Raw genomic sequence first — 17,044 nt, forward strand, 5'->3', positions numbered from 1 at the left:
AGTACAGTTGATAAATAAAAACTTGTGATTATCGAGATGTATCTGACGAAATCAACAACTGCTAAATCGTTTAACTATTTCTTGTCAGTCACCAAACCTTTATGGTGAAACTTGGTATCGCTTTGTGTATTTCAGAACGCTCAGCTCAGCCACAGTTTTATTCGTCATTTAATAGCAGCTTTCACGCTTCAGATCACACCTAGCTGGACTATCCCTGCGATGAATGGGAAATGCACAGACGTTTCACAGACTGCCGCTCACAGACGCTCGTTCCAACCCACAGAAAATCGGGTCTTTTGAGCTCTGACCGACACCTGGCGAGATCACCGTTCAGATTAACTATCTTCAAGTACAACAAGAAGGAGAAACATTCGAATAAAAAAGAAAGAAAAAAAGAAATATTACTTTCAGGGTAAATATATAATAATTTACATGCAACATCTGCTTCCACTGGGAGGGAAATCCTATATTTTTCCCCACATGATTTAGATTTTTCTCGTGGGATTACAACCTCACCTGTGACTCGGCGTTCACAGGACGCCTCACACGTGACCCATAGGAAATCCAGAATTAGCTTAAAGTCTTATTCCTTACGCTCTACAACGAGATATTAGCCTTATGGAAAGCCCTGTCGATTTGTCATTCACTTCCACTATAGAGTTCATGTTGCAGCACCTCTGTGAACCTCGTCCGCTTGATAGTCACTACATGTCATCATCAACCACGCTCTCTCCAGGACAACTATATATATGTGAAAAATCAACGAATAGAATTTTATGGGTACTTTTAAAACTGGGTGACTTTTATGGTACAAGTACCTTAAACAACAAAACAGATTGAGGACATAACCGGGGGAGACTTATGTCCCCATGACGTCATCAGACGCCGCTCACCGGTAACTTGCACTGTCAACACACCGGGTCTCACGCCGGCGCGGCTTCTACCAACGAACAACTTAATATACAAAAACAATTTCCTACTTAAACAAACATCATGCTGTTGCTAACGTGAGACGTATTCAGGTAATGCTACCAATTTATGGTAAATGGACGATAATAACAGTGGATAATAAGGATGATGATGATAATAATAATAATAATTAATAAAAATAATACAAATAATAATAATAATGATATTAACAACAACAGTAGTAATAAAATTATGATTTGTGGTGATAATAACAATAGTAATCATAATATAATAATAATAGTTATAATAGTAATAAAATAATGATAATAATAATAATACTAATTCCAATGAAGTTATTCACGGACATAAAATCCTTTTCACGGGATCGTCTTTCAGCCAAACAGATATGGATCCTGCCACCTCGAGTTCAGAAACAAGTAATCTCGTCCCGTATGGTGTGAAGCTATTTTTCTCGGAAATGAAAAAAAAAAGAAAAATAGAAAAAAGGAGAGAGAACCAAAAATGCAAATCATATCATATTTCGAATCAAAATTTGCATCAGATCGTTATCCCAGGTTAGCAGCGCGTCATTCAGGATAACTCTCATTCCCACTACAAATGGAAAACATAAATCACTTATGTAAGCTTGATTCCACATCCATAAATATGGGATGGATGTAGCCAAGCAAAATTAGCATATCAACGCGTCATACTTGCGAACAAACACGGGATTCGGTTCACTGGCCATCGATAAAGACATTACTTTTTTTTTGCAAGTTCGGGAAGTATGAATAACAAAAATATGCTACTGAAAGAATGTCTAGTCTGAAGTGAAGCAGTGTCGTTTGGATGTGATTGCTTGTGTTTAAAATTCTGTCGGGGGGAAAAGTGAATAAAAAAAATGGATTTTGATTTTCACACAAATTCGTTTTTATGCGTTGTCCCTGCTCTCTAAATGTTTCTATGGCCGAATGCCTATGGCTGATCAGCGAGCGGAACTTGTCCCTTTGTTAAAAATTGTAGTATTGAGGTATTCTTATAATTCCCTCTTTCCTGTCGAAGGAAAGGTTGGGGGGGGGGGGGCAGATTGTCGAACGAAGTCAGGCCAGTTAGACTTCGATTGTCACAAGGAAAAGTTTGTAATAATTTAATCATGGTAATTGAGTTTATCCGCTGTGCTTCGATGTGACGTAAGATAGCACTTCGGCGACAGCACGTCTGAATACTGATACATACGTACACGTGTATATGCGTACATATATTAGCAATTACGTATATAATTTACAGCTGGATGTCAACATAAAAAATCGAATTCTAATAATGACCTAAAGGATTTAAAAAAAACATGTAAACACTGACCCTGTGGCGTTTTATGAACGACAAAAAGCGACATAAAAAAAAAAAAAAAAAAAAAATCTCTCCCAGACACAATTACCATTACCGGTCACATGGAAAATTTGAACAAATCGTTTGGCGAGGAAGACCATCTCAAATGTCACTCTCCATCCACCACAATAGTTCTCGGAGCCGTGATCCCTCCCCCTTCCCCCACCCCTTCCCCCTCTAGCGTAGGGAGGGGGGGTATAGGAGAGGAGGGCCCACGACGGACTCTACTGTGAGGGAGAGTGATGTGTTCAAGTACTCTACTATTAGCCGTATTTTTTTAGTGGTATAAGCGATTCAAAATTAATGTTATAATAGCAAATGGATTATGTTATTTGTATGATTTATGTTATTTTTCCTCTCTCTTTTACGTGTTTGGAATGTGTAGTGGTACAGACACCGAATACTGTAATGTTTGAACTTACTATTAGTCAGATGTCCAGATGATTCTCTCAGAAGCTGGGAAAAAATATATCCGTGAAAGTTGAAATCACGACTTTTAATAAAGGTCATAACGTTTCTGATTTCATCATTTTGTTGTTGATTGTCACAGACGATCTCGAGTAGGCTATCACCATATCATCATTATTTTTCTTACATTTTGTAATAAACACAAAAGTACAGACCGAATATTAAAACGAATAAAATACAAATAATAATAAATTTCACTCGATTACCTGAATACTCTGCACACTAACACCAGTTTTCTTTCTTAAACCCTACAACCAATAACAACTTAAGCTCAAACATGCCCCTCTTGTAGTCACGACTATTGCGTATCCGGACACGTATTAGGACACGCTCATATGTATTTTTTTATTTACCATTTTATTTTTGTCAGTAATGCCCATGTCTTACGCGCTCTTGACTGGCCGTACGGAAGTCCCCGGGCACCAAAGTGTCCAACCCTTAACAAAGCCAATTGTGGGTCTCCTATATAACTAGGGCCAATCATCTTCAGGGAATATATGTATAGAAATAGACCAATGGGGTTTAAGGTTATCCTTCTGCTGACATTTTCCTTCGTGTGCATCGATCATTCATTGGCCAACTATATACACGGTATGTGCCGGAACATGGCTTGTCTCGGGGTTCATACGGGGCTAGTTTCTGTTGCCGTTTGGAATTTCTTTGCACATTTCTTTGCACTCTGAAGCCAGCGGATTAGATTCACTTCAACACATTATGAAGGGCTGCGAGAGATCACATTAATCTTGGATGACCGATGCTGAATCCATGGACTAGATGGACATTTCTTTTTAACATTATTTATTGATTGAACAATGAAAAAGTGAAATTAGTTGAGAAATAAAAGACTAGAACTAACAGTCTCGAACATACGTGTGCTGGGTCATGCGGGGAGATTTATCAGTACCCAAGCCACAGTTCTTAGAAATATTTTTAATGGTTACTTGCTAGTCTCACTCGGGGAAAGAGGGGTACTATTTGGTTCTACTCTGTACTATTTGGTCAATGAAGGGTTCACCGGAAAAATCTCATGAATATCATTATTTCATATGGGCATACATCTTTGCAAGGTCTGGGGTTCGACCATTTCACTTGTTCGATCACGTCCGTGTTTTAATTATTTATTATTATTTTTTTTGCTTTTCTTTTCAGAGACCGCCTTCCATCAGGGGTCAAGTATAGTCCTTGCGCGATAAGCACTGCGCAAAGTTCCCACCACTGTCACATCGGCAACAAGCAGAGAACAGTTCAGCGTTATGGCATTCTAAATACCTGAAGTAACCTAACCTAAGGGGAGCTTGATCAAAAACTTGGGAAATATATACAAATCTTTAGACAAGTTAACAAGTAAAACACACGAACATTTCATAATAAAATAACAGAGGTTGACATTTTGTAGGACTTATGACTTGAGAGTCTAAATTGTGATTTTAAAGGCCCACAATGTGCCTAAGAGATTCCACGTGGTTCTCCGGCGACACAGCGCCTTGGCATCATCATCCAACCTAGCGAAGCTCGCCACTTGCCGATAGGACGAAACATTTGGTATAATGCACGAACAATAACACGCTAAGAACAACGGGATAAACTCTGGAATCCAAAAGCGTCGTTTTAGGCAGATGCTAGCATCACGCCTCTTCCTCCTCAACCTCGTCCGTCTCCTCCTTGACAGCCTCTTGACTGGGCGTTGGCTCTTCCTGCAAGGTAGAGGATTCCTCCTCCTGCAATGTGACTGGCTCTGTCAGTGTGTCTGGCCGCGGGGAAGGTGGGTGTGTGGAGGCTGGCTGTTGTTCCTCCTCGTTCTCGTCCTCCTGTTCCTCCTTCAAAGAGCGGTTGCGGTTGGCTTCATCTACTGGAGTTGGTTCAATGCGCACTGTTTCCTGTTCCCTTAGACGATAGTCATCTGTCTGCATGACACACACGCCGTTTATAATAACCTCGCGCTCCTTACCTCCCTCACCTGATGCCCACGATGGGTTTACCCACTGTGGGGCAGCGGGCTTCCGTCGAGAGGTCCGTGGGAGGGGAGAGGGGGCTCCTCGGCCGTCACGATCACCGTCTTCCCCTTCAGAACGTCCTCCTCCACTTGGACTCATGCCACCGGACATGTTGGAATCCTCGTCAACAAGTGAAGCATCGTCGTAGTCATTTTCTCCCTTCATAGAAAGGTCAAGACCACCGCCGAGAGAGTCCAGGCGGGGATTGCCCAGGTCCTGTTGACCCAGGTGTGGGAAGTGCGAGAACAGACCTGGATGCAGGCCAGGGCCGAGGCCAGGTAGCGTTGGAGGCAGGCCCTTCTCCTTCCTCAGTTCCATCAGTCGCTGCGAGAGCAGGAGGCGGAAGTGAATGGGGTCGAAACTCTGGCCTTGTGGATGGTTTGCTGGTGGCTGCTGCATATCACGGTTGGGTGAGCTTCCTCCACCGGGGCTGCTCGGGTGCTTGAGTCGCATTCGGTGGTTGTGGAACCAATTTGTGATTGTGCGTGTGGAGAGCTGGAGTTCTTGTGCCAGGAACTCGATGGTTGCCAGATTCGGGTAGGGGTCTAGTGCAAAGGCCAGGCGCAGGGCCTCCTTCTGCTCTTCTGAGAACAAAACCCGTTGCTTCTTGGATGATCCACCAGGAGAAGGTGCCTGGAATATATCTTGGGAGTCTTGGGATACTTCGGCCGTCGGGTCCAGCGCGCGTCGTCGCTTGCTGGCTTCTCGTCGTTCGTTCTTCAGCAGTTGAAGTTTTTCAAGATTTCGAGGATCGTTGAGCCACAGTTGCATGCGGATGAAAGGTTCGCGTCCCTTGATGCTGAGCATGTGCCATGGCTTGGGCTTGCTGAGCAGCTCAGACACTGAACCTTGAGACAAGCCCAGTACTGCTTCGCCAAACAACTACAAGGAAGAAATAAATAAATGATTAATCAGTGTCTAGATAAAAATAAATATGTATATACATACATACATACATATATATATATATATATATACATACATACATACATACATACATAAATATATGTATATATATATATATATATATATATATATATATATATATATATATATACTTATTTATTTACATGTACATACAAATAAATATATTTATATATGTAAATATATATATATATATTTATATATTTATATATATATATTTATGTATATATATATATACATATATATACATATATATATATATATATATATATATATATATATATATATATATGTGTGTGTGTGTGTGTGTAATGTCAACACCAGCACCATGATTACAGTCTTTTAACCTACTAACAAAATCGCATTTACCTTCTGGCCAATATTGTTTGCAAGGAGAGCCTCCTTGATCTTGGTGGTGATGACCTGTGTGTCAAGGTCCTGGGTGAGGGCAGCCATCTCATACACTGACGGAGCTGCTGGTCCAGGGACGCGCGGCCCGCCTACCCCAGCCTGGGAAAACATAAGAAAAATACACCATTAATTCAGAAAATTTACAACTTAATGAAATATCTTGTTTATATAAACAACACAAACACAAACTGTGCCCGTAATCTCATATTATCTTGTAACTCACCTTCCTTAGAGGGTCTAGAATCGGCATCCTGGCGTCAAAGGACATGGGATGCGAAGGAAGTGGAAGGCCGCCGAGGGACGGGGGAATGCCCACGGGAGGAAGAGGCGACTCCATGCTCTTCGGGATGTCTGCAGGAAGCTTCATGTGGTGTGGTTTGCTGGTCCCTGCTGCGTAAGGGGAGGAGGAAGAACAACCCGAGTTAGCGGTTGCCTTTTTTTCTCTTCTCTATACTTTCTCTCTCTCTTAAATCACCAGAGAATGGCATTGAAATGTGACACATTAGCAGAGAGAGTCTTTTTTGCAGCTGATGGCAAGATAGATTGTAGTAGCATGACGACTAAACAAGAGGATATGCTTCATTAAGCACTCACACTTGATGATGCAGGTTTTATGCTTACTTGTATATGATGGAAGGGTAGGTGAGCCAGAAGTGGACAACCCCCCTGGGAGACACCCTGGGGCAGCTAACCCACCGGGTAGTGGACAACCACCGACTAAATACACTAAAAAATGGAAGTAAATGGAATCTGGTTAAAAATCTTTCCTGGGACAAGGGGTGCATAGCGGTGATAACATGTTAGAAAATTGTCTTAACCTGTGCCATCAATTATGAGTTGTGTGAAAATTTCAGAAAGTAATGAGACTGGGGTAAGAATTATTACGTTACAGCTCCGTGTTTTTAATTACGTTACCAATAAACATATGAACTAGGTGTCCACTGCTGGCTCATCTAAGAGTTAAATGGCTAAGATTTCGCATGCATTAAAGTGGTGACCATGCAAGAGAAAGGACAGGTCTTGAAAAATTCTAAGGCATTAGTTAAGTCTGCAATAATGGCAAGCTATGAATATCGGTCAATATTTGGTTTTAAAAGAAATGGGATTACAGGACTAGATGGTAAAGATTGTTAGATAACACTAAAGTAAAGCTACGTGTGAAGATACAAGATGTAAAAAGAGAAATATTATACAATCTCACACTTCCATTCGGCATCTTACACACGGAAGCCCACGCGCATGTTAAAGGAAGGGAAAGGAAAAGAATTGAAGAAGAAGCGTGTTTATGTACGTATGCAATGCTTACATGCATACATACGAACACGTATACATACATACATACATACATACATACGTACATACATTATGCAGTGTAAATATGTGTGTCTGTGTGTGTGTGTGTGTATGTACGTATATATACATATATATGTGTGTGTGTGTGTGTGTGTGTGTATGCATATATATATACATATATGTGTATGTGTGTGTGTGTGTGTGTGTGTGTGTGTGTGTGTGTGTGTGTGTGTGTGTGTGTGTGTGTGTGTGTGTGTGTGTGTGTGTGTTTGTGTGTATGTGTGTGTACACATGTATATGCATCATCAAAAAAATCATACTGCTACAATAAACAAACGTAAATCTATGCAGAGACGTACACAGACAAACACACAAACACAAACACTCTCACACAAAGAGACGCAAACACCCTCACACAAACACACACAAACACACACACACACAAATACAAACAGACACAAACACGCACACACACAAATACAAACAGACAGAAACACGCACACACACAAATACAAACAGACACAAACACGCACACACACAAATACAACCAGACAGAAACACGCGCACACAACCACACACACACACACACTTACGGGGAGGGGCTGTGTATCCTCCGGTCCTCATCAGCTTCTCGGGGGCAATCTTGTACTGCGAGGCCACCAGCTTGTGCACGGCGTTCTCGTCCTCAAGGAACATCTTCATCCTGATGAATGGCTCTCGGCCCTACGGAGGAATGGCGAAAAGAGAAAAATATGAATGAATATTTTTAGTTTTTTTTCTGTGAGGGGGGGAGGGGGGTAAAATAATGGAAAGGAATAAATGGGGGAGGGATAAAATAATGGAAAACAATGGAATATATGAAGTGAACGTTATAATAAGCACGTTTTACTCTTACCTTCTGTGTCAACATGTGCCACGGTTTGGGTCTAGCCAGGAGGTCGGAGACGGAGCCCTGGGACAGCCCGAGGACAGATTCCCCGAACAGTCGCTGTGAGATGCTGTACTGACTCAGCTGTTCTTTCACCTGAAAACAGAGAAAAGAGAAGGGATTAGTCAAATCATCTACCAAACTACGTAATAACTTTTAAATGATACGCCCGGGAGAATAAAACGAAGAAAAAATGCATAATTGCAGTTTACTCCACATGCTGGCTATCTCGAGAGGAAATGAGTAAGCGAGGTCCAATAAGATTTCTGGTGAGTGAAGGCGATGCGAGTGAGTGAGTAATCCTCGGACGGACGACTAATCCGGATGCGGTGATTGGAAAAAAACGAGCTATGATAGGAAGATTTATTCTCATCTTCAGAAGGGTAAATGACACACGCTTGACTCACTTGTGTCGAGGAAACCAGTCAACGACTTAGTGGGTGGGAGACATGTGAATAAGTGCGTGAATAAATAAGTGAATAAAACTGATAAGTTGGAAATAAAAGCTGTGAGGCTGGATACTCGGATTTGAACGTTTACTTAAAGAGCTTAGTATGATCCAATAGATAATTATCAATAAACCTAATGTTCCTTTATAAAATGGCTGATCAACATTATATAAAAGAATCGCAGCAGCTACCATTTACACGAAACCACGGAAAATACTGAACAAGCGACGTTTAGGAATAACAAGCAGCTCCTACGACTATTTCGAGTTTCTAAGAGCGACCCGAAATTACTGTTATATTCAGACGATAAAACTCAGATCAACGTTCTTCAGAATACTCCAGGGGTGAACTGCAGCGGTGGCATCTGCTGCTTGTGCATTCCCTTGCCGTCTACTATTGCAATTCGAGCAACGGAAGCGGCACACACTCGAGTAAAACCGCGTCGCGCCCTTTCCCTGCCTCCTCCCCCTCCCTCACTCCCTCCCTCCCTCCCTCCCTCCCTCCCTCCCTCCCTCCCTCCCTCTCTCCCTCCCTCCCTCCCTCCTCCTCCTCCACCTCTCCCTTCCCCTTCTTCCTCCTTCCTTTCCCTCCCCCCTCCCTCTCCCCCCTCCCCCCCCATCTCCACGTGGTTTCCAACGGGTGTTCCATCTCGCCCTACGCGCCCCCTTCCCCCCCTTCACCCCTCCCCGTACTTCGTCAAAGTAAAGGGACGTATGCCACCATAAAATTTGTCAGGTTATAATATGACTTGGGCTCTAATTACACACGGCTCATAATTCCTCGTCGCTTGTCATTGGGGGTTTTGATCGCACATCCGGTAAGCATGCATGGCATCTTGCGAGGGTTCCCGCGTCTCGTCCCGGCCATCAGATTAAATGCCACGGAGTTACAGCCCTTATTTACGTGTGCTTTAAGGTTTGGATTGCATTAATTAGCCTTAATCGTTTATAGGTCGTAAACATTATGTTGGGATGATAATCACTCCCCATATTGATTAACATAATGTTACTCGGGGATTTATCAAGTGCATGTAGCGTACCTAATGATGAGATTCATTAATAAAATTTTAACCATATATATTAACAATCAAAATCCTGGGAATTACAGAGAGCGAAAAGCGGGACACATGACTCGGGCGCAGAGACGCTGTCGCTCCAAAGCGCTGTAGGATGACCATCGCGTCTGCAACTCAATGCTGTGCTTCAGTACCGTTTTAATTAAATAATCTCTTTAATCTGACATTCCTGTTTCTCCTAGTGTGAGGAGAACCTTCGTTTAGCACTAATGAGAATACCCACATATGCCAGGCAGACAAGGTGGACTGAAGCGAGTATTCATCCGCCCGGATTTAGCCTTTGCATTTATGAAAACTAACAGATTTAAACGTATATATGTATATATATACGTATATATATATTCATATATCTATGTATATATACATATATATTCATATATGTATATACATTCATATATTTATGTATGTATATAAATATATATATATATATATATATATATATATATATATATGGATTCAGACACGCGCATACACACACACACACACACACACACACACACACACACACACACACACACACACACACACACACACACACATACACACACACACACACACACACACATATATATGTAATATATATGTGTGTATGTATCTGTATAGTGTATATATATATATATATATATATATATATATATATATATATATATATTGTACACACACACACACACATATACATCCACGTATCTCTCACCCACTACCAATTCCACGCATAACCAGCCCCAGGACGCCCAGCCGATGACCGCGCTGGCAAAGAGCAGCGTTATCTTCCCCGGCCGCTGATAGGCAGGCTCGCGAAGAGTTACCTGTGTTTATAACCGGAGCCTCTCTGCTAATGAGGCCCGTGTGGTAGGCAGGTAAATTCGTTAGGCGGGTGAAGCTTGGCTCTCCTCCTTGTTGTAATTATAGCCATTCAAATATTACCGCAACAATTGGATAAGCATTTCCTACATCTTATTTACGATAATTTCCATTCCACCTCCTACGCCACTTCCTTTCTCATCACTCTGTCCCTCCTCCTCCTCTTCTTTTTCTATCTCTTTTTCCATCTTTCTCCTCTCCGTCGTCCCGCAATCTCTCCTCATTTGCCTTTCCTATCACGAGCGGCGGCTGATATATTGGAGCAACTGCCGAATGGTTTCGCAAGCCGGTGCGTTTTTGTTATTTTATGCGGTGATTTACTGAGATTCGGGCCTTTGATTCTCGATTCTTTGATCTTCTGAGTCAGTAATCAATATCTTATGTCACTGATTATGGGCCGGCGACCCAAAAATATGACGGGATCTAGCAAGTTCCTAATGATTGGAGCGGCGACGAGACGCGAATACCATATGACCTTCCCGCGCTTATATATCACGCGGCGGCAATCAGACAGAATGACCGACATTAGCCTAACTAAATCAAACAAATACTTTCAAAAGCCGCCCCGCAAAAACAGAGGCGAACGTAAATAAATCACCGCCATCAACAGGCCAGTACTAATTAAGGCCAAGCTTCGGGGCCGATTAGACCACCCGCAAGCGTTAAAGTGCACGATTCGACAGACGTCCGACTCACACAAGTTTGTCGCGTTTTTTCACAGTTGCGGGATAGTGTTGTCAGCGTGTCGTGAACTTGCCGTTAATTTAAACCACCTGGGGAGAGGGAAACTATGCAAATATTGGCAAGGTCTGGCCGGCACAAATGTTTGATATTTAAAGCTGATAGTTAATTGCGTGCTTGATATTTTGGCTGGCGCCCGTTTTCGTTTTTTTCTTCTTCTTATAAAGGCCTAAATAGGAGCTGGGTCATTTTGCCAAATGGTTTTCACATGATTTTGTCACGTCCGCATTTTGTACGTACACAATTTTTTTTCTTTGACGCGTGATTCAAAGGTCGAGGAAGTATGCAAATATATGTAATGTTTACCACAGCAAGTGAAGGAATTTGCTGCACGCGGGCGCTACCCGATTTTTTTTTTTGAGGGGGGGGGGGGCGGTTCGCAACAACGTGACAAGGAAGTGCTGTTGAAAAGACGCTCTTGTTCTCCCATCCATTTAAATGTTCTTCGCCGTAAACCAAAGCGTATGATAAGAAACGGCTCAGCATTAAATTGTCTGCACTTGTTTGTTTATAGCTGCCTCCGAGTCTTCTACATCTCACATTTTTTTTCCCGGCGCGTCTTTCATGCCTTGCTCTTTCGTTTGTCTTTTGTTTTGCCGCGGGAGCCTAAAACCCATTTCCCCCAACACCAACCCTTAAAAATACACAAGGAGAAAAAAAACATATACGATCGAACAAAGTGGGAAAAAATAACAATAATAATAATTCAGAACGCCTTGCCTTCACGTCTTCTCATTGCCCCAGTCTTAGATCAACAAATAGCCAAGTGTACACACACACACACACACACACATACACAGACACACATACACACAAGCCCAATTGATTAACTTACCATGTTTTGTGTATAACTGTGAGTGTGTGCGTGTACACCATTATACGCATGTGTCATGTGTGCTTGCATGAGTCAGCAAGCTTGTTTGTCAATGCACCGAGAAGAAGGATTTGCATATGTCCTTTCGAGAATTACACCACTCTGGCAAGCACGGTAACCTGAGAAGTTCCTCCAGCCGGGCGGGGATTGTAGTTAACGACAGCCCTAATCCCATCGCGCGGAAAAGTAGGGAAAGGGAGGTAGCCGTCAGTTCTTCCCCGACTGATTCGGTATTTGTGGCAAGAATCACCATCAAGCGCCGTCCGTGGAGTGCGGAGTGATGCGGAGAGTTCTTGGTATTCGTAAGGGTTTGTCAGTGGATTTCGTTGGTTTTTCAAGTCGGATGGCGAGATCGTCTTTACTCTGCGTTTCGTGCTTATCACGATCGTCTTCATTATTGCTAAGCCAATTTCGCTCATCTAATGTAGAGTTCTGTAGAATCGTTCGCATAGCTATGCTAATTCTAATTCTGATCATACCGTCTTGAAAGGTATCGAGCACACGAAAGAATGAAATTAATAATTAAAAGATAATAAAATGAACAAGGAAACGATAATAAAGTAGCCGATTCCGAAGGGCGATAAAAGCGCTAATTTCTCGGCCCATACGTAACCAATCAATCGGCAATGAATCAGTCACTCGGCCCTCACTGCATCGTTAACTTTCCCCATAAACGTCTTTTCGGCCGCACAATTAACCTTAATCAACCCATGTGTCTTGAAGTTGACGAATGCCAATTAAATGAATGCCAGTGAAACGCAGGGGACGGACTCGGCGAATAGTTTAAGAAAAAAAAAAAAAAAACGGGGCTCCTTACCATTAAGGTTGGCGGAAAACGAAAAGGAGAACAAAGAAGATAAATCAGAAACAGGGACGGCCAAAAAACACGCATTTACAGGATTCACGGATTCCTCTTCAAGTGGACCCGCAGCCAACGACTGGTTCCTGAGTATAGGTACATTGTCCGCGGTTACCAATACGATGAGCTGATTACGGCCGCGCGGAAGCCCATTTGGACGCTGATGGAGGCGCTGAAGAAGGGTTTAGAGCGGCGCTTTTTACCTGCGACTTGTTCCGGCGAGACAGGATCTTTAAAAAAGTTGGTCGGATGTACTAAATCTGAATTCTTGTCATGAAATTGGATAGTTTGGGTGTACGTTTGCTATGTTTAGCTCGGTAATGATTGCGTGAGGACCCAGGCGATTTTAACTCCATCTTCTGTGAATATCGTTATTAACTAAATATCAGATATTGCTGAGGTTAGCTGCATTACGCGGATGGACAAAAAGCTTCGTATTAATACTGACTTTGTGATTTGTGTGTATCCGTCCATAATACTGACACTAATGGCAATAACACTGACTACTAATAATCTCGGTGAAAGTTTGTGCTACTTCCTCAAACGTAATGGTTACCTCTAGTGGAATATTTTTCCGCCACTGCGCTCGCACAACATAATGAGTTAGGAGAAACGGAAACAACAATAAAATACTTTCGCAAGGGGAACAGCATATTTTAATGCACGCCGTTCTCTTCCGAAAGAGTTCATTAATACGGGCGAAATACCCTTCCGAAGTCCTTGCCTCAGTACTTCTGACCATACACAAGCACAACAAACAAACTGCAAACATACAAATACAAACACAAGATCATTCGCTTACCTTCTTGACGATCTCTTCCGTGTTCATGTTGCTGTACTGGTCGAACTGCTGCTGTGTGATGGGCGGCAGGACGGCCTTCAGGGGCTTCTGACTCAGGGGAGAGCCGGTGGAAATGGGCGGCCCCGTCATGAGCGAGTTGGTGATGGACGCCATGCGCTGAAGGGGCGACGCCGACACGCTGAGGTCGTCCCCACTGGTCGCTGCGATGGAGGTGATGGGAGTTACAAGGTTGCTCAGAGGCGTGGTGGCCGAGCTGAGATCTGTGGATGGAATGGAGTGGAATGGAGGTGCGTGATTGCGTACACAGCGGGGATGAGAGTCAACACGGATCCTTGCGTGTACTCGAGGAGTGCCAAGGTGTCTAAACACAGGAGAGTATGCTTTTACGGAGACTGGTTCACGAAGGGAAAGGTGAATCAAACATGGAGTGGCGACAGGAACCGGGGACAAGGGAGGGAGGGAGGGAGAGAGGGAGAGAGGGGGAGAGAGGGAGAGAGAGGGAGAGAGAGGGAGAGAGAGGGAGAGAGAGGGAGAGAGAGAGAGAGAGAGAGAGAGAGAGAGAGAGAGAGAGAGAGAGAGAGAGAGAGAGAGAGAGAGAGAGAGAGAGAGAGAGAGAGAGAGGAGGGGGAGGGGCAAGAGAAATCCCATATGAAGACAAGACCACAATTCAAAGGACTGCGATTAGTGGAGAAGCTTCGATGTGGGTGCTCGATGGGCCCTCATGCGAGCGAGCGATCTCTTGCATCTCGAGGGAGTGAGTGAATGGCTCGAGTGGTTGCTAGGATGTGCTATGAAGGGGCGGGGAGTGGGACAGACTGGCCCACGACCTCGCTCTGAACAGAACTCATCAGCAACGGGGAGGTGAGAGATGTAAATATGAAAAAAAAGGTCCCATGCTCTTAAATCTGTCCACGATGGCGGTGGGAAAGAGACGCGACAAGAAGTGAGAGAATGAGGGTGTGCTGCGTCCTAATGGGGATCGCATGAGATAAGGAAATGGCGGTGTTATCATTTTTATCCGCAGGGAATGGTGTGAGAATCGTACCAAAAAAATACGAAAGAAAAAAATGGTATGACTTGGCAACGCTTGCCTTTCTGTGCTCTCTCGTCGTAATATAGTGTAATTACATACTCTGATAATGATTCTGATCCGCTGCTCTGTTTAGCCGATTGAAAAAAAAGACAAAAAAAGACAAACAAAGCCATCGACCCGAATTTACTCTAATATCTTTGCGGGTAAAAAGCCAACAGACTCCTTCCTAAAGGAAAATAAAATTACTACAGATCCTATATGTGCGTACGTTCTTTACCTTGTATACCCTGAGACGCTCTACATCATTACCGAACCCGACTTTTTATCCCCCGACATCTTGATCCGGCGATAGGAACAGTATGTGGCACAGCTGCATAAACAATCCAAGATTCTCTTAATTGGGCATGATTTACACCCGCCCTCTCTCTGACCTTCGCTCTCCCCATTGTGCCTCTCTTTGGAAACGCTTTTGCTAATAAAGGAATCTGCGTGATTAATCTCCTTGTGATTATTGATGCTTTGGTGTTTGTATCGATGCAGGTTGGAAGTTATCGTAAAACTTGCTTATTGTGGGGGATGTTTGTCTACGGTCTACTTATTGAAACTTGACATGTCCCACGCGTCTCTTAAATCAAGATAAACTCCCGATCAAAATACATATATGCAAAGGGAAAGAAGGCAAATTGCCCTTGCGCATAAATGCAAATAGCAAACAAAACAGACCAAGCAATATGACAAAATGGTCCCCTTAAAATTCCAGGAAATTGCAAAAACCGTAAGTTGCCACCAGACACCAAGTGCTGCCATCTGCCCGCGCGTTTTTTCACCAAACGGAGATGATATATTTACTGACACTGGGGAGAAGGATGAGGTCAGCATCGAGTTGCTTATACTGATGTCACACAAACCGGATTTTACCCATATGATACTGAAGCTGAACCCCGACAAGCAAGCTAGAATTACGAGCTAGCTGGTAACACCGAAGTCCCTCGTCTCTGAAATTGTCAATAATTCATGGGAGCTGAAAGTCATAATTATTTTATCAAGTTTTAACAACGATATTAACTGACCAACTTAATCTTGTTATACTCAATTTCAAATGCACATTTCTCCATATGATATAGCACTTCGTCTGTGGCTTGTAAACGTATTTTTAGACCAGCAGACTGCAAAATAGGGTTCATTATATCATTTGTTCACTTGCATCTGCTGCCGCCAGTTGTTGGGGGAAATTATTGTGGAGGAGTCCATTACTACCCAAGGAAGAATAAAAAGCTAACTAGTGAATAATTCGCAAATAAAATATTCCATCCGACACATTTCAGGATCGAAATTCAACCGGTGTAGTTCTTTTCACTCCTAGCTTTGTAATGTTCTTCATATATTACATCTTTCTCGCCGTCGAGATGTTCGTGTAAAACCGAACCTCGAGTATTCACATATATATGCCGCAAATAATTTAGTGAAGCAAGCACATATGCGCTTAATAAATTAGAACGACGACACAAAACAAGACAGAATGGGATGAACTGGAACAGACAAACAAGTGAATCAGTTATGCAAATAAGCAATAAAGAGTTACGGCCGCGGGGTTGCCAGCTGCTCGACAAATTCACATTTTATCATCCACCTCTCAGGAAATCCACCTGATTCAAGTGCTTCAAATTCACGCCGGTCTATAAATTGTACTTAATTAATAAATGAATAGGAATTAAGCTCGTCAGAATGATGAAGAAAGTGGACGAAAGAAAAAACTCTGGGAAAATGTAGATTTGGCACTAAATCATAATGACCAATTTTGATACAAGCAACTTCTGTATCTTGCGCCAGTCCCCCTCTCCCCCCTTTCTACTTTTTTTTGCAAAATCAAGTAGACGACACCGCATGACATCTATTGGAAAAGGATCAAAGATGGCTGACAGTTATGTACCCATAGATCACTGCTGTCACCTTGATAGATGAACACTACACTCGCTTGATCTTTCACCTTGAAGTTCAATATGAGATGACATGAATTCCGATTTTAAAAGTTTTCTA

General features: G+C 42.8%; 1 protein-coding gene across 11 annotated transcripts in view; it reads right to left on the reverse strand.

The window, feature by feature from the left end:
- The window catches only part of LOC125031324 (homeobox protein cut-like), a 347,203-nt gene that overhangs the window by 2,352 nt on the left and 327,807 nt on the right, over positions 1 to 17,044 (reverse strand). For 7 of the 11 annotated variants that reach the window (XM_047622025.1, XM_047622019.1, XM_047622021.1 and 4 more), the window contains 7 exons: positions 13,975 to 14,234; positions 8,281 to 8,409; positions 7,979 to 8,108; positions 6,714 to 6,818; positions 6,316 to 6,482; positions 6,051 to 6,191; positions 1 to 5,639 (listed from right to left, as the gene is read on the reverse strand). The exon at positions 1 to 5,639 is cut by the window's left edge and continues 2,352 nt beyond it. In XM_047622025.1, coding sequence (XP_047477981.1) covers positions 4,389 to 5,639; positions 6,051 to 6,191; positions 6,316 to 6,482; positions 6,714 to 6,818; positions 7,979 to 8,108; positions 8,281 to 8,409; positions 13,975 to 14,234 — 2,183 coding nt within the window. In that variant the 3' untranslated portion in view covers positions 1 to 4,388. The remainder of the gene's footprint in view (positions 5,640 to 6,050; positions 6,192 to 6,315; positions 6,483 to 6,713; positions 6,819 to 7,978; positions 8,109 to 8,280; positions 8,410 to 13,974; positions 14,235 to 17,044) is intronic. The other 4 variants (XM_047622022.1, XM_047622016.1, XM_047622024.1 and 1 more) reach the window with 4 other exon arrangements.

This window comes from Penaeus chinensis, chromosome 12 (genome assembly GCF_019202785.1).
Source record: "Penaeus chinensis breed Huanghai No. 1 chromosome 12, ASM1920278v2, whole genome shotgun sequence".
Classification (NCBI taxonomy): Eukaryota; Metazoa; Arthropoda; class Malacostraca; order Decapoda; family Penaeidae; genus Penaeus; species Penaeus chinensis.